At 42.6% G+C, this 26,178-nt stretch overlaps 1 protein-coding gene across 6 annotated transcripts in view; it reads left to right on the forward strand.

Annotated features, from left to right (window-relative positions):
* Positions 1-26,178, forward strand: part of tcf12 (transcription factor 12) — a 345,003-nt gene that overhangs the window by 271,958 nt on the left and 46,867 nt on the right. For all 6 annotated transcript variants that reach the window (XM_073032902.1, XM_073032904.1, XM_073032903.1 and 3 more), the window contains one exon: positions 2,463-2,541. In XM_073032902.1, the coding sequence (XP_072889003.1) occupies positions 2,463-2,541 (79 nt within the window). The remainder of the gene's footprint in view (positions 1-2,462; positions 2,542-26,178) is intronic.

Below are 26,178 nucleotides of genomic sequence, written 5' to 3' on the forward strand. Positions count from 1 at the left end.
TTTCAAGAAGGATCTAGATAGGTATCTTATGGATAGGGGAATCAAGGGATATGGGGACAAGGCAGGAACCGGGTATTGATAGTAGATGATCAGCCATGATCTCAAAATGGCGGTGCAGGCTCGAAGGGCCGAATGGTCTACTTCTGCACCTATTGTCTATTGAATTCTGTGTTTCAGTGTGGATAGAGATATTTTCAAAAACGCATAGTGTGGACGCCTATCGTTTTTACGCAAAACTGGCATTTTCAAAATTATCCAGTCTAGTGTGGATGTAGCCTTAGAAGTTTCTCAAAGCCTGTAGATTACCATAACAATAACCACATTGAAGATGCTGGCAGCTTTACAGTGAGAAATACTGGGAAAAGCATTGGGGCAATGTCACAACTTGCTTGATGCCATTTTGTGCACTGAGTTCAGACCTGTGTAGTTTGGTTGGTTAAGCTTGTAGCTTGCAGGGGATCATGATCTAACATAAAATGGGGGTATTTTTCTGAGGCAGAAAATATGCACAGTCCTCAAAGGCTGGTGAAATCAAAATACACTGTGTTTGCGTCATTGGGAGGAGATGATTGCAGATGATCTTGTGACTTTCCCTATGGAAAACAGGAGAGAAATCCCTCTGTACTTACCATGGTTGCCTTTTTATTGAAGATGGTCATGATTAGCAAACATGAGGCATGTGAAGTCACCTTTACTTCAACTTAAGAGATGAGTTTGGAAGTTGATGACTCTAGTTTCCCTCCACCAAATCTTAGAATTTGGGAAGGATATGTGCTCCAGAGGCTTTGTTGTTTCTCCGTTGGCAAAAAAGTCTTGTCATTCACATATAACTGACAAGTTGAAATGTCTGCACTAGATAGTCTAATGTTAGGTGGAGTTGAAGGCGCTCTGTCAAAGACTGTTCTGGTTAAGAATTTGCTCAGGATGCTCTCTGAATAGATGCTGACTCCCTCTCTATCCTTAGCTCTTTTCCATTCTTGGTTCTCAGCAAGATAAATAAACAGTTGGATCTTTGAGCTGCAGATTGATTTGACGGTCATTCAGAATCTGCATGTAATGGTTTTCAATGAGTTGCTGGACTTCCTGTGTTCTTTCCATCCAGCATCTATTCTTTAGGTTTGTAGAATATCCATACAGTATTGACTGATCTCCATTCATCTCGGACTCCCATACTATTTGGTCAAGGCAGTCTAGGTAAGGGTTACAAAAACAACTTTGTAAAATGGACCTGGAAGGCCAGAACATTGAACAGCTGTAGAAGATACTGAGCTTCATGTGGAGTGCATAGATTTTTCAAAAAATACTTTGCTGCTCATCATCTTAAAATGAAATAAAAGACGTAGGAAGTTCACCAATATAAGTAAAATGCAGCATATAATGTGATTTTTGAGCTACTGACTTTGAAGAATATTTCTTCTCAATTTCTGAGGCCCTTGTCTGAAACCTCATTGAGTAATGTTGAGCATTGTAGTTTACAGTGTGTTATTAGCCGTATGTAGAAATGCAGTGTGGCAAAATATCAAATTGCTTTTTTATAGTACAATTATGAGTAAATATCGTTTAAAATTAAACAATGTTATTTTTCTCTTTGCTCTTGTCTCTTTTTGTAGTCCTGCTTGTGATCAAATAAACTTTTTCTGGAATTAAATCTGAAGAACAGAGTAGGCTGGGTTATTTAATCAAAATGCCTATGCGTATGACTTTGAAGACAATTTTAGCTTGGGTAGTTCTCTGCACCTACACACATGGAACAGTGAATGTATGTGATAATTGAGTAACATAAGTAATAAATTACATTACTATTAAATAATGTACTATTTTTTAACTATATTTTCCAACTATAGAAAATAATTTTTTGCAACCTTAGTTTCTTCCCCAAGTCTTTGACCTTGAAGGGATGCATGGCTGCAACATTCCTTTACTGTTATCACTCCCACATGCAAGCTGCACATCTTCGGAAAGCTTGGTATATTTTCTGTGGTAGAAATATTATATTTCATGCTTGCCAATAATAGTCAGTGCTTGCTTTGTGCAATATGTTTGATCATATCCACCTTGAGCACAATGTTTATAAACCTAAGTATATAAATTCCTACTATGTCAGAACATTGATATATTTCATGCATTTGCTTTATGATTTATTTTTCAAGATCTACAAAGGAAATGGTGCTAAGTGCCCAGTTAAATTCAGGATTTTGGTGTAAGGGTTTCACTATGGTATTCCTTAAAAGGAGAACTGAATTGGAAAGGCTAAAACGCTCAATATTGATGCATTGGGTAACGATCCATTAGAAAAGAGGTTTTAGAATATTAAAGTGTCTGAATGTCATGAGTATTTTAGCTGCTTAGAAGTCATGCTAACAAGGGTGATGGACATAATTATTCCAATCATTGTTTCAGAATAGCAACAGAAATGAAGGAAAATTTCAGCACTTAAGTTTGTCTGTTTTGTTTTCGTGCAGATTTATTCTCCTGATCATACCAGTAGTAGTTTCCCATCAAATCCATCAACACCTGTTGGATCACCATCGCCTTTACCCGGTAAGATTTGGCTATTTTTGTAACTTTAGAGAACCCAAATGAAGCTGAATGCAAACTAGTACTGTGTGTGCTTTATGGGCTATGTAATAAACATGGATGCAAGTTTCATCCAGCAGAAGTCAACAGAAAAGTTAAGTCATTTAAGTATTCTTCATAGCTTCCTGAAAAGTCTTTTGTTCAATATTTTGTGATAAGAGATGCTGCTATCACATAGGCAATCCTCCTGGTTATTGTTCATTGAAACTATCCAGTTAACTGATGCTGCTGCAAATAAATTGTTTATTGAATCTGTAAACAGTACTTGTACATATGTCAATCAACTGAACTATGACTTTAGCAGCATTCAAACTAGATGGAATGGAGAGGGTGACATTAAGAAGACACTCGAGCTTGGGGGCATTAGGGTAGGAGTTAACTATGCAGAACCTGTGGTGAGCCACCCTTTTGGTGTTAGTTCTGATTTCTTTGCTACATTAGGACTCAGTTATTTCTGTTACAAAGACAATTTGCGTTCAATTGAGTGGAAGGTTAGAACTACCTAGTAACATCAATATAAGTCATTTATCTGTACAACTTGAGTACATTCCAAGCTTTTCGTCTGATTGTGATCTTAGGACACCTAATTCTGTGCTGGACATTGCATTGAATGTAGAGCAGAAAGCATGTATATACCAGTGAATAGGTTGGTAAGTGTGCCTACTGAAAAGCACACAAGATCAGCATTCCTATTCACTTCATTTTTGGAGAAGGGACTTGACACAGGAGCACAAGTAGAACATAATGCATCTTGTATAATTGAGGCGATTATTTTTGAATCTGGAGCTCATGCAGTGATGTCCTGGAGCTATAATCATTGACCTCCAATACCCACAACTAACTTCTTTGGGCAAGGTATGACTCTCACTATTGGAGTCTTTGCCGTTGATACTCATAGATTTCAGCTTTACCCAGGCTTCATAATGTCAATTCAAACACTGGCTTGACATCACCACATCTCTGAACTCAACTTCTTGGCTCATTATTTTCTATGATGACTGAGCTGAATTGGTGCAAAATTGTTAAAGCCTAAAATGGGCATCAGTAAGTTCTTGGTGAAGTAGTACTTTTGCTGTCATCCCTATCAGTCTGCTACTGATTGAGAGCGATCACTCTGCCATAGATATTAACCAGGGTTAAATGTATCTTTTGTGATCAAGTTGTACCTAAGCAAATTTCCAAATTGGGTAGATGCTAGTGTCAGCTATAATGGAATAGAGGAGTAGCTAGATAGAGTGTAGATCTTCATTATTGTTGCTGAGATGTTGTCTGGTCCCAAGACTTCTGCTATATCTAGTCCCCGCATCTGCCTTTTGACACCATGTGAAATGAATTGAATAGGCTGACTTCTGTGATAGTGAGGACCTTGGGCACAATTTGAGATGGATCATCTGTTCAGCATTGCTAAAAATGCATTCGTCATTTGAAGATTGGAATGTTCTTGAAGCTATCATTCCCTGTCCATAACAATTTATGTCTCAATATGGCAGGACTGCAGAGTCTTGATCTGATCTGTTTGCAAGATCATGCACGCTGATTGTTTAGCATTAATGTCCTATATTGTGGTTCTACATTGTTGGCATTTTTTGGCTTGACCAACGTTACATACAGCCCATCTCTCTGCACTTATTGAACTAGTGTGAATGAGTGCTATTGTGAGTAATTAGGTTACACATTGTAGTAACAACACACACAAAATGCTGGTGGAACACAACAGGCCAGGCAGCATCTATAAGGAGAAGCATTGTCGACGTTTCGGGCCGAGACCCTTCGTCAGGTTCGGCCCGAAACGTCAACAGTGCTTCTTCCTATAGATGTTGCCTGGCCTGCTGTGTTCCACCGGCATTTTGTGTGTGTTGTTGTTTGAATTTCCAGTATCTGCAGATTTCCTCGTGTTTACACATTGTAGTGTTGAGTATTTCTGATGCTGCTCATGGTTCACTGCTCCTCAAGAACTTAAAAGTTCTTCAGTGTAGTGGAGCACTGATTGAGCAGCTGAAGGAGGATGCAAAATGCAGTAGATAATAATCAGGAGGTGGTAGCCTTCATGTTTGACCTGCTGTCATAGAGTTCTGAGGGTCTGATCAGTGCTTCTCCCGCTGTGGGTCAGCCATGCTGCTGGAAACAGGGCAGACCTAGGGATTGTGATGGAGAAGTCTGATGCTTGTATGTAAAGTATAATTTTGTGACTGCAGCAATGTCAGAATGTTGCTTCTCTGGAATGTGCTAAAATTCTACCAATGCAGACAGTAGTCCCCAGATGGTTATGAGGAGGACTTTGCAAGTTCAGCTGAGCTGGAGCAATTTTATGTCAGAATTTGTGCTTTGATAGATGGGGAGTGGCAGAGTGCTGCTAGAGTGAACCACATTGATGGGGTTGCTGTCATGTGCATGCCAAACTGGGTAAGGATCACAGATTTCTTCCTTGAAAGACATTTGTGATACAGATATATTTTTTTATGTCGTCGTAATGATAATTGTTAAGTTCTAGGTCACTAATTTTGATCTAAATTCTACAGCTTCCATGGTAACATTTGAAACAGACCCCTGACTTCTAGTCTGGGAGTTTAATTATTGAGGCACTATCATACTCAGTGGTATCAGTTTTTTAGTGTCTTAAAATGTTTAGTGAAAAGTGTTCAGCCCCTACAACTATTTTAACAACTTACTTGTCTCGTTTTCTAAATTTAAAAAATACTGAAGTAGGATTTTTGAGCTAATTTACAAAACATTGTGCCTCATGTCAAATCAAAAGAAAAATTCCAAAACCAATTGTTGGAGTGATAAAATATAAGCCTTTACTAGAACAAAACATAACATTGCCCATAAAGTCTTTGCAAAGTGTCACTTAGAAGATACTGTAAAGATGTGTAAGAAGGTCTTATATTTGGATGAGACTAAAGTGGAACATTTTGGCCTCAACATTAAACAGTACATGTAGCATAAATCTAATACTGTGCATCAACTAAGAACACTATCCCTACTGTAAAGTATCCTGGAGGGAGCATCATGCTATGAGGATGCTTTTCAGCAGTGTGAACAGGAAATCTAGTCAGGGTTGATGGGAAGAAGAATGCTGCTAAATATGGTGAGATCCTGGATAAAAAACGTGCTTGCCTCTGCCCGATAGCTTAAAGTGGACAGGAAGTTCATCTTTCAGCAGGACAATGACCCAGAGCACTCTGCAAGAGCAACCATGGAGTGGCTTCAAGGAAGTAAATTGATGTTCTTAAGTGGCCCAGTCAGTTCTGACCTTAACTTGATCAAACGTCTCTGGCAAGACCTCAAGATTGCTGTCCACTGCTGCTCCCCAACTAACGTGGCACAGCTTGAGCAATTTTGCAATGAGGAATGGGCAAATTTTGCTCCATCACATAGTGCAAAGCAAACTTATAAAGACATCCAAAAAGACTACTTGCTGTAATATCTGTGAGTGGTGGTTCATCTAAGTACTGAACAAAGGGGGAGCAATACTTTTAAACTGCTGACATTTCAGTTTTTCAATTTTTAGTTTTTAATGCTTTACAATATTCCCCCCTTTTTTTGGGTCTACCATGGGGGGGGGGAAGCATGCGATTTACGAATAAAATTTAGGGTTAAATTGATCAAATTCATTGGTTGTAATACTCATTTATGTAAAAGCGTTGGGGCTGAATACTTTTACAAGGCATTGTAACTGTTAATTATTTTAATTGCATTTTAAAATTTTCATTTAAGTCCTTTTGAATGTATGAATATCAGAGGTAGTTTTGTATATTAAATCTCTTTATTAGACAGAAAGCTTAACACACACCAGGGCCTATCAGCTTTGGCCAGGAAAGTCCTGTGTTATGCTGGGGCTAGGCTTCATTTATAAGCTGAGTGAAGGATATCATTTCCAGTTAAGTGTTATCCTCGTGGGCAGGCAACCAATAACCTTAAACATTTCACTGGCCAGCATAAACATTGGAGCCATGCTTTATCTGTTTCATCATTCATATTTGCTCCTGCTTTGAAATTTACACATTTTTCATTTGTTTTGAATTCTTTGAAATACTAATTGTTGGTTTGCTTACTTCTCAACTTTACCACAAGTTCTCACTGAGGTGTCTTCCCTCATTTGCTCAAAGATTCTTTATGAAATGTATTTCAATCATCGCCCCATCTTGATCTAATTCACTTATAAATTGATAGACTGCCTTCATTCTCTTCCGTAAGTTCTCAAGATGGTGTTGGTGATATATGGTGACATTTTGCAGGCAGCTCAAAAACTGCTAGCTATTCTACTATATATACTACTACTGAACTATGATCACTGCAAACAAGAAATTTACTTTTGAGCATTCTAAATGATCTAGCATTTTTACAATCTCCTGAAGGAATTGACAAACTGGACTATCGACAATGTAGGTACTGCCATCGCTGGAGCAGAATTCAGGCCGGATTGTGGCATCAAAGCTCAAGAGTGGAAAACAAGTCAATGTTTAGCCAATTTAAACACCGAACCAGACTTAAAATGTTAAAGCATTGAGGCAGAGAGTGAAAAACAACAGGTGTCCAGCTCACTTCTCTGTCAGCTAAGACTCCCCTCCTGAGCCGGTAATGTCTGCCTGGGTTTGACCTAGCTTCCTGTCTTCTTGCTACCACAGTTGGGTGGGAGATGCTGGAGTTTTGGGGCCTGTGCCCCCAGGTTCAGGAGTAGTTATTGCCCTGCAGCCATAGGACTCCTGGAGCAGATTTCAGCGCTGAGCTGACTCCACAGTTGTGGATGCACTTTTGAGAACTCGCAGTTCATGTTTTATGTATTATTTATTTTTTACTATTTAAATGGTTTGTTCTTTTGCACATTGGATGTTTGTCAGTGTTCGTTCTGTGTTGTTTTTTGTGGATTCTGTTCTGTTTCTTTGTTTTGCGGTTGCCTGCAAGGAGATGAATCTCAAGGTTGCATGTAGTATATACTTTGATAATAAATTTACTTCAAACTTTGAGTAGAATGTGGGTTCCTTGGCCAAAATGATTTGGAGAAAGCATGATAGAAAAGGCCAGGTTGTGGGGTAAAGAGCAGAGAACAAAACAATTGTATAAATATTCATGTCATTGTTTCCAAGTAAAAATGGAAAAAATGGCAGGGCAAATTTCATTACATCTGTAATTGAATTAAAGATGTGTTTCATGAATGCATTCCTTCAAAAATATGTTTTGCATTGATTGAGCTCTGACTCCAACAGAGATTTTGGCTCAAAATGGAACATCTTAGCCAATGTGAGCCTGCAGCAGAAGTCTATCACTCTTTGATGTGCTCTGTCATACAATCAAGCCAGTAACCTAACACTTGATTAGCGTAGTGTGTGAAAGGGTATGCCAAGAGTCACACTAGCCACAACAGAGTGGAAAAATAACATGGGACTACATGTGTGGTAAATGTCAAAAGCAGCATGCGTAAGATGAGTTATGCAATCCTGTAGCTGCAGGATCGGATCAAAACTCTGCCATCTGGCCAATTCAGACATGAATGTCAAGGTGCATTGAAACAGCTAGATGGAGGAGAATGTGCCCAAAATATCCCCAGCCTCAACATTGCTAGAGCCCAGTATGCAAGTATCAACGTGAGAATGAAGCATTTGCAACAAAGACATATTTAATCACCACCTGAGTTTTGCACTATCATTAAGGAGCAAGAAGGCTGTGAGTATAACAGCTAAGGATTTCCGGAGTGAAGGCAGTTTTACTACTTGGGGTAAAAGAGAGGCCAGACTGCACAGGGAAGTGACATCAGCCAATAGAGCGGGTTAAGTTTAAAAAGGCAAGGAATCTTCAGGGGTTTTTGACTTGGAAAGTGTGTATGGAACTGGAGGGAATAGCAGAGGTACTTAATGAATAGTTAAGTATTCACTATGGAAAAGTAATTGTGGTGACTTGCAGCAGACTGAAAAGCTTGAGCATGTAGATATTAAGAAAGAGGATGTGCTGCAGCTTCTGGAAAGCATCAAGTTGGATAAGTCGCTGGGACTGGATGAGATGTACCCCAGTCTACTGTGGTAGGTGAGGGAGGAGATTGCTGAGCCTCTGGCGATGATCTTTGAATCATCAATGGGGAAGGGAAAGGTTCTGGAGGATTAGAGGTTTGCGAATGTTGTTCATTTATTCAAGAAAGGGAGTAGTGAGAGCCCAGGAAATTATAGACCAGTGAGTCTTACTTCAGTGGTTGGTAAGTTAATGGAGGAGATCCTGACAGGCAGGATTTATGAACATTTGGAGAGGTATAATATGATTAGGAATAATCAGCATGGCTTTGTCAAGGGCAGGTCATTGTAGATGTGTCATATTCTGCATGGAGGCTGTTGACCAGTGGTGTGCCTCAGGAATCTGTTCTGGGACCCTTACTCTGCGTGATTTTTATAAATGACCTGGATGAGGAAGTGGAGGGACGGGTTAGTAAGTTTGCTGATGATGCAAAGGTCGGAGGTGTTGTGGATAGTGTGGAGGGCTGTCAGAGGTTACAGCGGGACATTGATAGGATGCAAAACTGGGCTGAGAAGTGGCAGATGGAGTTCAACCCAGATAAGTGTGAGGTGGTTCATTTTGGTAGGTCAAATATGATGGCAGAATATAGTACTAATGTTAAGACTCTTGGCAATGTGGAGGATCAGAGGGATCTTGGAGTCCGAGTCCATAGGACGCTCAAAGCAGCTGCGCAGGTTGACTCTGTGGTTAAGAAGGCGTATGGTGTATTGGCCTTCATCAATCATGGAATTGAATTTAGGAGCCGAGAGGTAATGTTGCAGCTATATAGGTCCCTGGTCAGACACCACTTAGAGTACTGTGCTCAGTTCTGGTCGCCTCACTACAGGAAGGATGTGGAAGCCATAGAAAGGGTGCAGAGGAGATTTACAAGGATGTTGCCTGGATTGGGGAGCATGCCTTTTGAGAATAGGTTAAGTGAACTGGGCCTTTTCTCCTTGGAGCGATGGAGGATGAGAGGTGACCTAATAGAGGTGTATAAGATGATTAGAGGCATTGATCGTGTGGATAGTCAGATGCTTTTTCCCAGGGCTAAAATGGTTGTCACAAGAGGACACAGGTTTAAGGTGCTGGGGAGTAGGGAGATGTCAGGGGTAAGTTGTTTACTTGGAGAGTGGTGAGTGCTTGGAATGGGCTGCTGGCAACGGTGGTGGAGGTGGACACGATTGGGTCTTTTAAGAGACTCTTCGATAGGTACATGGAGCTTAGAAAAATAAAGGGTTATGGGTAAGCCTAGTAATTGTGTCAACACAACTTTGAGGGCCATAGGGCCTGTATTGTCCTGTAGGTTTTCTGTGTTTCTATTAAAGACAACTTTCGACCACCTCACTTTATTTTGTAATGCAAAAGGACTAGATACAACAAAAGCTAGTGGATCAGATGCACTCCATCCAACCCGTCCAATACCAAGAAGTCATAAGTCTTACTCTCCACTTCCCTGGAGCAGCACAGATCCAACAACTCAAGTTTCAACGCCATCGAGAACAAGATAACCTACTGGATAGATGCTCCACTCACCACCATATTCATTCCCCTCCCTACAACCCCTCCTGCCACATCAATCTTTGTTGCACCATGACCAGAATGTATACTTACCACTAAGCTCTAAGATCTGGGTCTCTTGAAGGTTAAGGAGGTTAAGCATTTCACCAAACACTCCAACAAACTTGTACAGGTGTACCATTGAAAGTACCCTGTGTGGGTGCCACATGGTGTGGTATGGCATTTTGAATGTGCAGGAAGTTAAGAAGCTGCAGAATGGAGGGCTCAGTCCAATACATCACATGCACATTCCTCCCCACTATCAAAAGTACATCAAGAAGGCAGCTCCATCAAAGATCCCCATTATCCAGGCCATACCATCTTTGCACAGGACATAGGCAGGAGGTTAAAAAAAAACCTGAAGTCCCACACCATCAGGTTTAAGAACAGCTACTATTTGGTTCTTAAACTAACTTGTACTACCTCAGTATAGTAACACTTGGACCATTTTGCACTATAATGGACTTCTTGTTTCTTCTTTCTATAACTTTGTGTAATTTATCTTTCTCTTGTGAATGTTGTCTCGAATCCTATGTGTATAATACTATGACAAACAAGAGAAAATCTGCAATGCTGGAAATCCAAGCAACACACAAAATGTTGGAGGAACTCAGCAAGCCAGGCAGCATCTGTGAAAAAGAGTAAAGTTGGTGTTTTGGGCTGAGACCCTTCAGCATGACGGAAGAAAAGAAAGCTGAGGTGTAGATTTAAAAGGTGGATGGAGGGGAGAGAGAAACACAGGGTGATAGGTGAAACCAGAAGGGGAATGGATGAAGTAAAGAGCTGAGAAGTTAATTGGTGAAAGAGATACAGGGCTGGAGAAGGGGGGAGACTGACAGAAGGAGTCATATACTGCGTCCATTGCTCCTGATGTGGCCTCCTGTATATCGGTGAGACCCATCATAGATTGGGAAACCGCTTCGCTGAGCACCTATGCTCCATCCGCCAGTAAAAGTGGGATCTCCCAGTGGCTACCCATTTTAATTCCACTTCCCATTCTAATATGTCTATCCATGCCTCTTCCACTGTCATGATGAGGCCACGCTTAGGGTGGAGAAACAATACCTTGTATTCCGTTTGGGTAGCCTCCAACCTGATGGCACGGACATTGATTTCTCGAACTTCTGGTAATGCCCCTCTTCACCATTCCCATCCCCTTTTCCCTCTCTCACCTCATCTCCTTGCCTGCCCATTGCCTTCCCCGGTGCTCCTCCCCCACCTTTTCTTTCTTCCATGGCCATCTGTCCTCTCCGATAAGATTCCCCCTTCTCCAACCCTGTATCTCTTTCACCAATAAACTTTCCAGCTCTTTACTTCATCCCTCCCCCTATCGCCTTGTGAATCTCTCTCTCCCCTCCACCCACCTTTTAAATCTACTCCTCAGCTTTATTTCTTCAGTCCTGCTGAAGGGTCTCAGCTGGAAATGTTGGCTGTACTCTTTTCCATAGATGCTGCCTGTCCTGCTGAGTTCCTCTAGCATTTTGTGTGTGTATTGCTTGTAATGCTGTTGCAAGTAAACTTGTCATTGCACTTGTGCTTGCAACAACAATAAACTTGACTTGTACTGCTTGCAAAATGCACATTTATTCACCAGGACTACTTTGACGGTACATTCCGTGATTGTGACATCTGCCACTGAGAAAGATGAGGCTAATGGGAACATTGGGAGCTCCAGGTTTCTCTTGTTCATCTGGCTGTTCATTATTGCTTTGTGAGTGTGAATCCTGGATCATTCGGGCCTCTTCTGGGTGAGGTATGACCTGTACAAAATGGACAGGTTACACCTGAACCCAAAGGGGTCCAATATCCTAGCAGGCAGGTTTAATAGAGCTGTTATCGAGGGTTTAAACTAATTTGGCAGGTGAGTGGGAACTGGAGTAATATGGCTGAGGAAGGGGAAAGCTGAAATAAATCAAAGATAGCATGCGACAGAGATTATAGAAAAGACAGGCAGGAGATGAGACATAATCACAGTCAGTGGGACGAGCTACAGGTCAATAGAGGCGTGGTGCAGTTAAAACAGAAAGCAACAAATACTGGACTGAAAGTGTTATATTTGAATGCACGCAGCATAAGAACTAAAATGGACGATCTTGAAATTCAACTACAGATTGACAAGTGTGATGTGGCCATTCTGAAACTTGGCTAAAAGATAGCTGCCATTGGGAGCTGAACGTCCAAGTTTATACGGTGTATCGGAAAGATAGGTTAGTAGGCAGAAGGGGTGGTGTGGCCCTGGGTATATGAAACGATATGAAATCATTAGAAAGGGATGACATGGGATTGGAAGGTGTAGAGTATCTTTGGACTGAGTTAAGAAATGGCAAGGGTAAAAGGATCTTAATGGCAGTTGTATAAAGGCCTCCAAGCAGCAGCCGAGATGTAGATGACAAATTACAGCAGGAGATAGAAAAGGTGTGTCAGAAGGGCCATGTCATGATAACCATTGGGGATTTTAACATGAAAGTAAATTGGGAAAACCAGGCCATTACTGGACTTCGAGAGAGAATTTGTAGAATGTCTTACAGATGGCATTTTAGAACGGCTTCTTGTTGAGCCCACTAGGGGATCAGCTGTGCTGGATTGGGTGTTGTGCAATGATCCGTTGGTGATAAGAAAGCTTTAAGGTTAAGGAATCCTTGGGGAACAGTGATCACAATGTGATGTGTTCACTTTGGAATTTGAGGAGGAGAAATTAAATTCCAATGTGTCAGTATTTCAGTGGGATAAAGGAAATTACAATGGCATGAGAGGGGAACTGGCCAAGGTTGACTGGAAAGAGACACTAGCAGGAAGCACAGCAGAGCAGCAATGGCTGGAGTTTCTGTGAAAAATGAGGGAAGTGCAAGACAGATATATTCCAAATAAGAAGAAATCTTCGAAAGGAAGAAGGACACTACCGTGGCTAACAAGTTGAAGTCAGAGCCAAAGTAAAAGGAAAAGAGAGGGCATACAAGGAAGCCAGAGGTGGTGGGAAGATGGAGGATTGGGAAGCTTTTAAAAACTTTCAGAAGGAAACTAAGGTTATTAGGAAGGAAAAGATGAATTATGAAAGGAAGCTGGTGACTAATATCAAGGAAGATACTAAAAGCTTTTTTAAGTATATAAAGGGTAAAAGAGAGTTGAGGGTAGATATAGAACCAATAGAAAATGATGCTGGAGATATTGTTATGAGAGACTCAGAGATGCCAGAGGAACTGAATGTGTATTTTGCATCAGTCTTCACAGTGGAAAAGACACCTGCAGTATACCAGGCATTTAAGAGTGTCAGGGAAGTGAAGCATGTGCAGTGAAAATTACGACTGAGAAAGTACTCGGGAAGCTTAATGGTCTGAGAGTGGATAAATCTCTGGACCTGATGGAATGCACCCTTGAGTCCTGAAGGAAGTAGCTAGGGAGATTGCAGAGGCATTAACAGTGATCTTGCAAGAATCGATAGATTCTGGCATTGTACCGGATAACTGGAAAATTGCAAATGTTACTCCGCTATTTGAGAAGTGTGGGAAGCGGCAGAAAGGAAACTATAGAGCTGTTAGCCTGACATCAGTGGTTGGGAAGTTGATGGAATTGATTGTTAGGGATGAGATTTTGGAGTACCTGGAGGCATATGACAAGATAGTCCAAATCCAGCATGATTTCCTGAAAGGAAAATACTACCTGACTAACATACTGCAATTTTTTGAGGAAATTACAAGCGGGGTAGGAAAGGAGATGCAGTAGTTGTAGTGTACTTGGATTTTCAGAAGGCCTTTGACAGGATGCTGCCCATGAGGTTGCTTAGCAAGATAAGAGCCCATGAAATTACAGGGAAGTTACTAGCGTGGGTGGAGCATTTGCTGATCATCAGAAAACTGAGAGTGGGAATAAAGGGATCCTGTTTTGGCTGGCTGCTGGTTACCAATGGAACTCAATAGGGGTTGGTGTTGGGACTGCTGCTTTTTATGATGTATGTCAGTGATTTAGACTATGGGATGAATGGATTTGTGGCTAAATCTGCCGATGATACAAAGATGGGTGGAGGAGCGGATAGTGTTGAGGAAACAAAGAACCTGCAGAGAAATTTAGATAGTTTAGGGTAGTGGTCGCCAACCCGTCGATCGCGATCAACTGGTCAATCTTTGAGACTTTCCCAATAGATCCTGAAAAAAAAAGAAAAATAAATACACAAATACTGTTGAGAGATTGTTTCCAGGTTGCGGGGTTTTAGTTCTGTTCTTTCTGCCCATTGCGCATGTGTGTAGCTCCCCTGCACTACACAGTGTACTTCAGTGGTCCCCAACCACCGGGCTGCGAGGAAACAATATGTGTCAGCTGCACCTTTCCTTATTCCCTGTCACGCCCACTGCAGATCAGTGCGGTGGAGTTTAGGACCCAGGGAATTCAGTGTGGTGGTCCTTAGGACCCGGCAGAGCTCGGGAGCCAGCGCAGCTTGGGACCCGCTGCCCGCAGTGTTTCTGTTCTATTGACGGGAGGCGATCACGATTGAAAATAAAGTGGAAATAATAAAGCGTTTGGAAAGACGTGAAATACCATCGGTCATTGGAAAAGCGTTAGGCTACAGTCGGTCAACGATGGGAACAATCTTAAAGGATAATGTGAGAATAATGGAGCATGTGAAAGGCCCTGCCCCGATGAAAGCTACAGTTATTACTAAGCAATGCAGTGGTTTAATTATTGGAATGCATATGTTTCTTAAGTGTTTTATATGCATAGAAAGGTAAAATATATACTAAGACAAACGTTTGACTAACTGAAGCTAAATAATACCACATGTACTTGTTCCAAATTGCGTACAAATCCATTTAGAACAGAGATGCAGAGAAATTAGTTTAGTCAGAGCGTGGTAAATCTGTGGAATTTGTTGCCACGAGCGGTTGTGGACGCCAAGTCATTGGGTTCATTTAAGGCAGAGATAGGATCTTGATTAGCCAGGGCATCAAAGGGTATGGGGATTAGTCAGGGGAGTGGGATGACTGGAAGAATTGGATCAGCCCATGATTGAATGGTGGAGCAGACTCAATAGGCCGAATGGCCTACTTCTGCTGCTATATCTTATTGTCTTATTCCCCAAGAATGTGTGAATCCCTTTAAGAGAGCTTTCAGAAAGGCAGCTTACCTTCTCAAAACTTTCTCAAGGCAATTATGAATGTGCAAACAATTTTGGCATTGCCCACACCCTTAAATAAATCAGTGGACCATTCAGCTATGAAAACTATCCAATAAATGTTGCACCTCAAATAAGTCACATTAATAGCAGTTGCTTTATCTCTAAAGTTGTTTTTATTTGAAAATAAGGATCCTGCTGGGAATATTTGAGTGTTTATTGATATTAAGATTGGAATCTTTTTGTCAATTACGTTTGGTTAGGAAAAGAGAATCTACAGAAGTCATATAATAGGATATAAATATTTATTTTCCCTTTGGAGCCTATTTAGCAGCAGGAGTATTAATCCACTGAACTACATCTTTGTCAATTTGTGAACATAATGAGATTCAGGATTGTTTAATGTCATTTCCAGTACATAAGTGTAAAGGAGATGAAATAATTGTTGAAATAATAATGGATCCAATGTAGCACAGGAATAAAAGCACTTAACACAATAATAATAAAACATAATAAATATAAATACATAAGATAGCTTATATACATAGGTTGTATGTAGCTTATATACTTGGATATTTTGTCCACAAAGTATGTGCATAAGGTGACTGACAGGAAATGATAAAGCAGTGATTCTTGGGAGTGTGGAGGGGTGGATTAGTGAGTGGAAGTGTTAATCAACCTTATTGTTTGGGGAAAGTAACTGTTTTCGAATCTGGTAGTGCTGATGTGAATGCTATGTAGCCTCCTCCCTGATGCGAGTGATGTTACTGACCTTTGTCCAGCACTCTTCTTCTGTTGCGTCTTTGACGTTCAAGATGTTGCCAGTGACTGTGACCAATGCCGATGGTCTACGGACAATTCACAAAACTACCTCTTTCACTACTTTTACGATACGATTTTGCTGCTATGCCAAGTGCGATTAGAACGTGTAATTTACATTTTGATGGTACATTTTTGGGCCGTTTGAGGGATCTGGCACTTTGCTGTCTCCGAGGGAGTTTGGTGAGGTTGGGAGCCGAGTGTATGGCCTAGTGGCCTGGAGACGAGGATCGAGCCTGTGATCGACTCCATTGTTGAACTCGACGAAGACGAAAGTGGAGGGTGTTTGACTCCCATTTGCTTGCATTTAACCAGCCTTCCTCTCCATCTCGCCAGCTGCTTTCCGGCGAAAATGCAGGAGTCTCGGGATCCACGTTGCAAGGATGGATCGGTGAGGCTTGTGGCTGTGGACTCATTTTGTGGGACTTTGAAGTTCATGTTGCATGTGTTTCTCTTCTTTTGCTGTTTTTGAGCGGTTTGACTGGTTCTGTGGCCTACAGCCAATAAGCGGTACTGAAAGCTCCTGGACTTCATACTTCTGGGTTTAATGCTTGATATTCTGTGTTGTTTGCTCGTTTTTGCCATTTAGGCAGCTTGTATTTATAATGCAATGTGTAGTGAGACTGACGATGGACAGGACAGTGGAATGCGGTGAAGTGTTAACGTGGGGCAAAATTGAAAAGGGTGATGAATACAGTACTGAAGGTGTTATATTTAAATGCAGGCAGTATACAGAATAGGGTAGATGATATGTTAGCACAGTTAGAGATGGACATGGATGATGTTGGCATCACTGAGACATGGCTGAAGTTCGAAGTTGAGAGCTTACTGTCCAAGGATACCCCTTGTTTCAAAAGGACAGAAGGTAGGCAGAGGGGAGTGGGGTTGCACTGTTGGTAAAAGATGAAATCAAATCCATAGAAAGAGGTGGCAGATGATCGGAAGATGGCAGATCCTTGTGGGTACAGTTAAGAAACTGCAAGGTTAAAAAGACTCTGGGAGTTGTTAGGATGTCGGATATAGATTACAATGGGAAATAGTAAAAGCCTGTAATAAGGGCAATGTTATATTTCAGGGGGATTTCAATAGGCAGGTAGATTAGGAAAATCAGGCTGCTGTTGGATCCCAAGAGAGGGAATTTGTAGAATGCCTACAAGAGGCCGGTGTTCTGTGCTCGGTGTCAGATGTGGGAAGTCCAGGAGACTCCCAGCCTCCCGGACAGCCACATCTTCATCAGGTGCATCGAGCTGCAGTTCCTGAGGGACGGTGTTAGGGAACTGGAGATGCAGCTTGATGACCTTTGTATGGTCAGGGAGAGTGAGGAGGTGATAGAGAGAAGCTATAGGCAGATAGTTACACTGGGGCTTCAGAAGACAGATAAGTGGGTAACAGTCAGTAGAGGGAAGGGCAAGAGGCAGATACTAGAGAGTACCCCAGTGGCTGTACCCCTTAATAATAAGCACTCCTGCTTGAGTACTTTTGGGTGGGGGGGTGATGGCCTATCTGGGAGAAGCAACAGTGGCCGAGCCTCTGGCACAGATTCTGACCCTGTGGCTCAGAAGGGTAGGGAAAGGAAAAGGATGGCAGCAGTGATAGGGGACTCGATAGTTAGGGGGTCATACAGGTGATTTTGTGGACGCAGCAAAGAAGCACGGATGATAGTTTGCCTCCCAGGTGCCAGGGGATGTTTCTGATCACATCCTCGATATCCTGAAGTGGGAAGGAGAACAGCCAGAGGTCATGGTACATTGTGGTACCAACAACATAGGCAAGGAAAGGGAGGAGGTTCTGAAAGCAGACAACGGGGTGTTAGGAAGGAAGTTGAGAAACAAGACCACAAAAGTAGTAATCTCAGGATTATTGCCTGTGCCACGTGATGGTGAGTATAGGAATAGAGTGAGGTGGAGGATAAATGTGTCACTGATGGATTGGAGCATTGGGCACGGATTCAGATTTCTGGATCATTGGGACCTCTTTTGGGGCAGGAGTGACCTGTAGAAAAAAGACGGGTTGCACTTGAATCCCAGGGGGACTAATATCCTGGTGCGGATATTTGCTAAGGCTACTGGAGAGAGTTTAAACTAGGATTGCTGGGGGGTGGGAATCAAACTGAAGAGACGGAGGAAGAGGTGGTTGGCTCACAAATAGAGAAAGCTTGGAGACTGTGTGAGGGAGGATAGGCAGGTGATAGAGAAGGGATGCACTCAGACTAATGGTTTGAGATGTGTCTATTTTAATGCAAGGAGTATTATGAACAAAGCGGATGAGCTTAAAGCATGGGTCAGTACTTGGAGCTATGATGTTGTGGGCATTACAGAGACTTGGATGTCTCAGGGCAGGAATGGTTACTTCAAGTGCCAGGCTTTAGATGTTTCAGAAAGGACAGAGAGAGAGGCAAAAGAGGTGGGGGTGTGGCACAGTTGATCAGAGATAGTGTCACAGCTGCAAAAAAGGAGGAAGACGTGGAGGGATTGTCTACGGAGTCTCTGTGGGTGGAAGTTACTTGATCTGGTATTGGGGAAATGAACCTGGTCAAATGTCAGATCTCTCAGTTGGAGAGCATTTTGGAGATAGTGATCACAATTCTATCTCCTTCACCTTGATCCACAATGATCCTTCATTATAGAGGGATAGGAACAGGCAAGTTAGGAAAGCGTTTAATTGGAGTAAGGGGAAATAGGCTATCAGGCAGGAACTTGGAAGCATAAATTGGGAACAAATGTTCTCAAGGAAATGTACGGAAGAAATGTGGCAAATGTTCAGGGGATATTTGCGTGGAGTTCTGCATAGGTACGTTCCAATGAGACGGAAAGAATGGTAGGGTATAGGAACCGTGGTGTACAAAGGCTTTTGTAAATCTAATCAAGAAGAAAAGAAGAGCTTACAAAAGGTTCAAAAAAATAGGTAATGGTAGAGATCTAAAAGGTTATAAGGCTGGCAGGAAGGAGCTTAGTAAAGAAATTAGGAGAGCCAGAAGGGGCCATGAGATGGCCGTGGTGGACAGGATGAAGGAAAACCCCAAGGCTTTCTACAAGTATGTGAAGAGCAAGAGGATAAAATGTGAGAGAATAGGACAATCAAGTATGACAGTGGAAAAGTGTGTACTGAACAGGAGATAGCAGAGTTACTTAATGAGTACTTTGCTTCAGTATTCACTATGGAAAAGGATCTTGGCGATTGTAGGGATGACTTACAATGGACTAAAAAGCTGGAGCATGTAGATATTAAGAAAGAGGAAAGCACCAACTCACCAGGACCGGATGAGATGTACCCCAGGCTACTGTGGAAGGCGAGGGAGGAGATTGCTGTGCCTCTGAAGATGTTCTTTGCATCTTCAATGGGGACAGGAGAGGTTCCAGAGGACTGGAGGGTTTCGGAGTTGTTCCCTTATTCAAGAAAGGGAGTAGAGATAGCCCAGGAAATTATAGACCAGTGAGTCTTACTTCAGTGGTTAGTAAGTTGATGGAGAAAATCCTGAGAGGCAGGAATTATGAACATTAGGAGAGGCATAATATGGTTAGAAATAGTCAGCATGGCTTTGTCAAAGGCAAGTCGTGTCTTACGAGCCTAATTGATGAAGGTAGAGCAGTAGATGTAGTATATATGATTTCAGCAAGGCATTTGACAAGGTACCCCATGCAAGGTTTTTTGAGAAAGTAAGGAGGCATGGGATCCAAGGGGACATTGATTTGTGGATCCAGAACTGGCTTGCCCACAGAAGGCAAAGAGTGGTTGTAGACAGGTCATATTCTGCGTGGAGGTCGGTGACCAATGGTGTGCCTCGGGGATCTATTCTGGGACCCCTACTCTTCGTGAATTTTATAAATGTCGTGGATGAGGAAGTGGAGGGATGAGTTAGTAAATTTGCTGATGACAGAAAGGTTGGGAGTGGTGTGGATAGTGTGGAGGGCTGTCAGAGGTTACAGAGGGACATTGATAGGATACAAAACTGGGCTGAGAAGTGGCAGATGGAGTTCAATGCAGATAAGTGAGGTGGTTCATTTTGGTAGGTCAAGAATGATGGTACAGTATAGTATTAATAGTAAGACTCTTGGCAGTGTGGAGGATCAGAGGGATCTTGGGGTCCAAGTCCATAGGACATTCAGAGCTGCTGCGCAGTTTGACTCTGTGATTAAGAGAGCATACAGTGCATTGGCCTTCTTCAATCATGGGACTGAGTTTAGGAGCCGAGAGATAATGTTGCAGCTCTATAGGACCCTGGTCAGACCCCACTTGGAGGACTGTGCTCAGTTCTGATCGCCTCACTACAGGAAGGATGTGGAAACCATAGAAAGGGTACAGAGGGGATTTACAATAATGTTGCATAGATTGGAAAGCATGCCTTATGAGAATAGGTTGAGTGAACTCGGCCTTTTTTCCTTGGAGCGACGGAGGATGAGAGGTGACCTGATAGAGGTGTATAAGATGATGAGAGGCATTGATCGTGTGGATAGTCAGAGGACTTTGCCCAGGGCTGAAATGGCTAGCATGAGAGGGCACAGTTTTAAGGTGATTGGAAGCAGGCACAGAGGAGATGTCAGGGGTAAGTTTTTTACGCAGAAAATGGTGAGTGCGTGGAATGGGCTGCCAGTGACGGTGGTGGAGGCGGACACGATAGGGTCTTTTAAGAGACTCCTGGACCGGTAGATGGATCTCAAAAAAATAGAGGGCTATGGGTAACCCTAGGTAATTTCTAAGGTAGGGACACGTTCAGCACAGCTTTGTGGGCTGAAGGGCCTGTATTGTGCTATAGGTTTTCTGTGTTTCTAAGATGTTTTTTTAGAGCAACTTGTGGTTGAGCCCACTGGGGGATCAGCTATTCTGGGTTGGGTGTTGTGTAATGAATCAGCTTTGATGAGGGATCTTTGATGGGGGACAGTGATTATAATGTGGTAAAATACACCCTGCAGTTTGAGAGGAGGAAGCTGAAGTGTAAGTGTGTTACAGTAGAGTAAAGAGAATTACAGAGGCATGAGAGAGGAACTGGCCAAAGTTGATTGGAAGTGGACACTAGCAGTAATCTCAACACAACAGCAACAGCTGGAGTTTCTGGGTGTATTTTGGATGGCCCAGGATAATACATCCCAAAGATGGAAGAAGTGTTCTAAAGGCAACCATGGCTGACAAGGGAAGTCAAAAGCAACATAAAAGTAAAAGACGGGCTATGTAGCCAAAATTAGTGAGAAGTTAGAGGATTGGGAATCTTTCAAAAACCAACAAAAGGCTAAAAAATCCATAAGCAGAGAAAAAATAAATATGAAGGCAAGCTAGCCAAAATTATAAGAGGATACCAGACATTTATTTCAGATATATGAAAGAGTAAATGAAAGACAAGAGTGGATATTGATTGCTGGAAAATCTAGTAATGGGGAAAAGGAAATGGCGGATGAACTGAATTAAGTATTTTGCATCAGTCTTCACTGTGACTAACAGTATGCCAGAAATTCAAGAGTGAGTGCTGTTGCTATTACTAAGAAGAAGGTGCTTGGAAAGCTGAATAGTCTGAAGGAAGATACAGCACCTGGACCAGATGGATAGATAGATAGATACTTTATTCATCCCCATGGGGAAATTCAACATTTTTCTTCCAATGTCCCATACACTTGTTTTAGCAAAACTAATTACATACAATACTTAATTCAGTAAAAATATGATATGCATCTAAATCACTCTCTCAAAAAGCATTAATAATAGCTTTTAAAAAGTTCTTAAGTAGTTTACTTAGATACATTAAATACAATCAACCCCGGCACTTTAACATATCTTACTCCTGGCGGTTGAATTGTAAAGCCTAATGGCATTGGGGAGTATTGACCTCTTCATCCTGTCTGAGGAGCATTGCATCGATAGCAACCTGTCGCTGAAACTGCTTCTCTGTCTCTGGATGGTGCTATGTAGAGGATGTTCAGGGTTTTCCATAATTGACCGTAGCCTACTCAGCGCCCTTCGCTCAGCTACCGATGTTATACCCTCCAGTACTTTGCCCACGACAGAGCCCGCCTTCCTTACCAGCTTATTAAGACGTGAGGCGTCCCTCTTCTTAATGCTGCCTCCCCAACACGCCACCACAAAGAAGAGGGCGCTCTCCACAACTGACCTATAGAACATCTTCAGCATCTCACTACAGACATTGAATGACGCCAACCTTCTAAGGAAGTACAGTCGACTCTGTGCCTTCCTGCACAAGGCATCTGTGTTGGCAGTCCAGTCTAGCTTCTCGTCTAACTGTACTCCCAGATACTTGTAGGTCTTAACCTGCTCCACACATTCTCCATTAATGATCACTGGCTCCATATGAGGCCTAGGTCTCCTAAAGTCCACCACCATCTCCTTGGTCTTGGTGATATTGAGACGCAGGTAGTTTGAGTTGCACCATATCACAAAGTCCTGTATCAGTTTCCTATACTCCTCCTCCTGTCCATTCCTGACACACCCCACTATGGCCGTGTCGTCAGCGAACTTCTGCACATGGCAGGACTCCGAGTTATATTGGAAGTCTGATGTGTACAGGGTGAACAGGATCGGAGAGAGCACGGTTCCCTGCGGCGCCCCTGTGCTGCTGACCACCATGTCAGACCTACAGTCTCCCAACCGCACATACTGAGGTCTCTCTGTCAAGAAGTCCACTATTCAATCCACCATGTGAGAGTCTACTCCCATCTCCGTTAGTTTGTGCCTTAAGATCTTGGGCTGGATGGTGTTAAAGGCACTAGAGAAGTCCAGGAATGTAATCCTCACAGCACCACTGACACCATCTAGGTGAGAAAGGGATTTGTGCAGCAAATACGTGATAGCATCCTCCACTCCCACCTTCTCCTTATACGCAAACTGAAGAGGATCCCGGGCGTGCCTGGTTTGTGGCCTCAGATTCTGTATTATCAGCCGCTCCATGGTCTTCATCACGTGCGACGTCAAGGCAACAGGTCTGAAGTCATTCAACTCCTTTGGTTGTGGTTTCTTCGGTACCGGGACAATACAGGATGTTTTCCACTGTCTGGGTACTCTTCTCTGCTCCAGGCTCATGTTGAAGATGCGCTGTAGTGGTTCTCCCAGCTCAGTCGCACAGGCCCTCAGTAATCTTGGGGAAACTCCATCCGGTCCCGCCGCCTTGCTGGTACAGATCTTCCTCAGTTGACCTTCCACCTGTGCAGCCGTAATCCTGGGCGTGGGCAAGGTCTCCTGTGAGTGGCTATTTTCCTGTGAGGGAAGTAAGCCTGGTGTGGAGTTCTGCGGTGAGGATGAGATTGTGCTGTCGAACCTATTGAAGAAGTTGTTCAGCTAGTTCGCTTTCTCCACATCTCCACTTATGTTTGCCCCCCGCTTTACACCGCATCCGGTGATGATCTTCATCCCATCCCACACCTCCTTCATGCTTTTTTTCTGCAGCTTTTGTTCTAGCTTCCTCCTATACTGCTATACTCCTATACTAGGATGACACCCTAGGGTTCTGAAAGACAGACAGACAGACATACTTTATTGATCCCAAGGGAAATTGGGTTTCATTACGGTCGCACCAACCAATAATAGAGTAGAAATATAGTAAAATAAATCAGAAATAATTAAATGATAATAAGTAAATTATGCCAAGTGGAAATAAGTCCAGGACCAGCCTATTGGCTCAGAGTGTCTGACACTCCGAAGGAGGAGCTGTAAAGTTTGATGGCCACAGGCAGGAATGAGTCTCTGGCTGAATGTACTCCTGTGCCTAACCAGTACATTATGGAGTGGATGGGAGACATCGTCCAAGATGGCATGCAACTTGGACAGCATCCTCTTTTCAGACACCGCCGTCAGAGAGTCCAGTTCCACCCCCACAACATCACTGGCCTTACGAATGAGTTTGTTGATTCTGTTGGTGTCTGCTACCCTCAGCCTGCTGCCCCAGCACACAACAGCAAACATGATAGCACTGGCCACCACAGCCTCAAAGAACATCCTCAGCATCGTCCGGCAGATGTTAAAGGACTCAGTCTCCTCAGGAAATAGAGATGGCTCTGACCCTTCTTGTAGACAGCCGCAGTGTTCTTTGACCAGTTCAGTTTATTGTCAATTCGTAATCCTCCACCATGCCCACACTGACCCTTTGGATGGAAACAGGGATCACTGGTGCCTTGGCCCTCCTCGGGTCCACCACCAGCTCCTTAGTCGTTTTCACATTAAGCTGCAGATGATTCTGCTCACACCATGTGACAAAGATTCCCCCCGTAGCCTTGTACTCAGCCTCATCTCCCTTGCTGATGCATCCAACTATGGCCGAGTCATCAGAAAACTTCTGAAGATGGTAAGACTCTGTGCAGTAGTTGAAGTCCGAGGTGTAGATGGTGAAGAGAAAGGGAGACAGGACAGAGGTTGCTGATGAGATAATGGAGGCAATGGTAATGATTTTTCAAGACAAGGTGCTGCACATAAGGCTGCTTAACAAGTTAAGAGCCCGTGGTATTACAGGAAAGATACTGGCATGAATAGAAGATTGGCTGACTGGCAGCAGGTAAAGAGTGGGACTAAATTGAACCTATGCTGGTTGGCTGCCGGTGACAAGTGGTGTTCAGTAGGGATTGGTGTTAGAACTGCTTCTTTTAATGTTAACAATTTGTATGATGGAATTGATGACTTTGTGGTCAAGTTTGCAGACAATGCAAAGATACGTGGAGGGGCAGGTAGTATTGAAGAAGTAGAGAGCCTGTGGAAGGAATTGGACACATTGGGAGAATGGGCAAAGAAGTGGCATACACTTCCAAAACAACTTCCAAAGATGGAATATCGTGTAGGGAACTGCGTGGTCATGCACTTTGGTAGAAGGAATACAAGCTAGACTATTTTCTAAACAGGGAGAAATTTCAAAAATCATAGATGCAAAGGGACTTGGGAGTCCTTGTGCAGGTTTCCCTAAATGTAAATTTACAGTTTGATTCAGTGGTAAGGATGGGAAATGCACGTTAGCATTCATTTTGAGGAGACGAGAATATAAGAGCAAGGATGTGATCCTGATGATTTATAAGGTATTGGTCTGACCGCACTTGGAGTATTATTAGCAGTTTTGGACCACTTATCTAAGAAAAGATGTGCTGGCATTGGAGAGGGTCTAGAGGAGGTTCACGAGAACGTTTCTAGAAATGAAAAGGTTAACATATGATCATTTAATGGCTCTGGGCCCGTTCTTGCTGGAGTTAAGAAGAATGAGGGTGATCTCATTGAAACCATTCGAATATTAAAAGGTCTAGACAGAGTAGATTTGGAGAAGATACTTCCTAGAGTGAGTGAGTCTAGGATCAGAGGGCACAGCCTCAGAATAAAGGGACAACCATTTAGAACAGAAATGAGAAGGAACTTCTTTAGTCAGAGGATGAAAAATCAGTGGAATTCATCGCCACAGGTGGCTGTGGAGGCCCAGTCATTGAGTATATTTAAAGAAAATGTTGATAGGTTCTTAAGATGTCAAAGGTTATGGGAAGAAGGCAAGAGAATGGGGTTAAGAGGGGTAATAAATCAGCCATGTTGGGCCAAGTGGTATAATTCTTCTCCTGTGTCTTATGGTATAAAGTAATTTTTATAGAATTAAAACAGAAAATTCTAAAACAATGTTTTAGAATTGGCAACATCCATGAAGAGAGAAGAAACCCAAGAAGCCTGAATTTTTATCTCTGCTTGTCACAGAAGCTCTCTGACTTGCTGAATAGTTGCAGTATTTTCGACTTTGGAGATTTACAACATCCATTGTGTTTTAATTTCCAAATTTTATGGTGGCACTTCAGGTTCTTGTCAGTAAGGTTCTCAGTCTTCCAGGTCATTGATTATCAAGCAGTAGTAAATCAAGGGAACTGGATTTGCTGTGTTGTCTAGAAGTTGTTTCACCACCCATCTGAGAGGCTTCTTCAGTTCTAATCCATGGTAGGTAGATTTCTGGTTTGTAGAGTTGTTTAAAGGTAATAGCAACCACATGAGGGTTGTTAAGAGTCTTGGAGGTAATGAGAGGGTTATTAGACAATTTTTCATGAATGGAGGTGTGAACTGTTGTGGAGACACTGGGGTGAAGATGTTAGGACTGCATTGCAAGTAGCTTATAGGTGGTGTCGTACCCACCTGCTCTGTTCAGGGATGGGTTTTCCAGTTTAACAAAGATAGCTTCTTTAATCCCT

The sequence above is a fragment of the Hemitrygon akajei genome, chromosome 30 (assembly GCF_048418815.1).
Source record: "Hemitrygon akajei chromosome 30, sHemAka1.3, whole genome shotgun sequence".
NCBI classification, from domain to species: Eukaryota; Metazoa; Chordata; class Chondrichthyes; order Myliobatiformes; family Dasyatidae; genus Hemitrygon; species Hemitrygon akajei.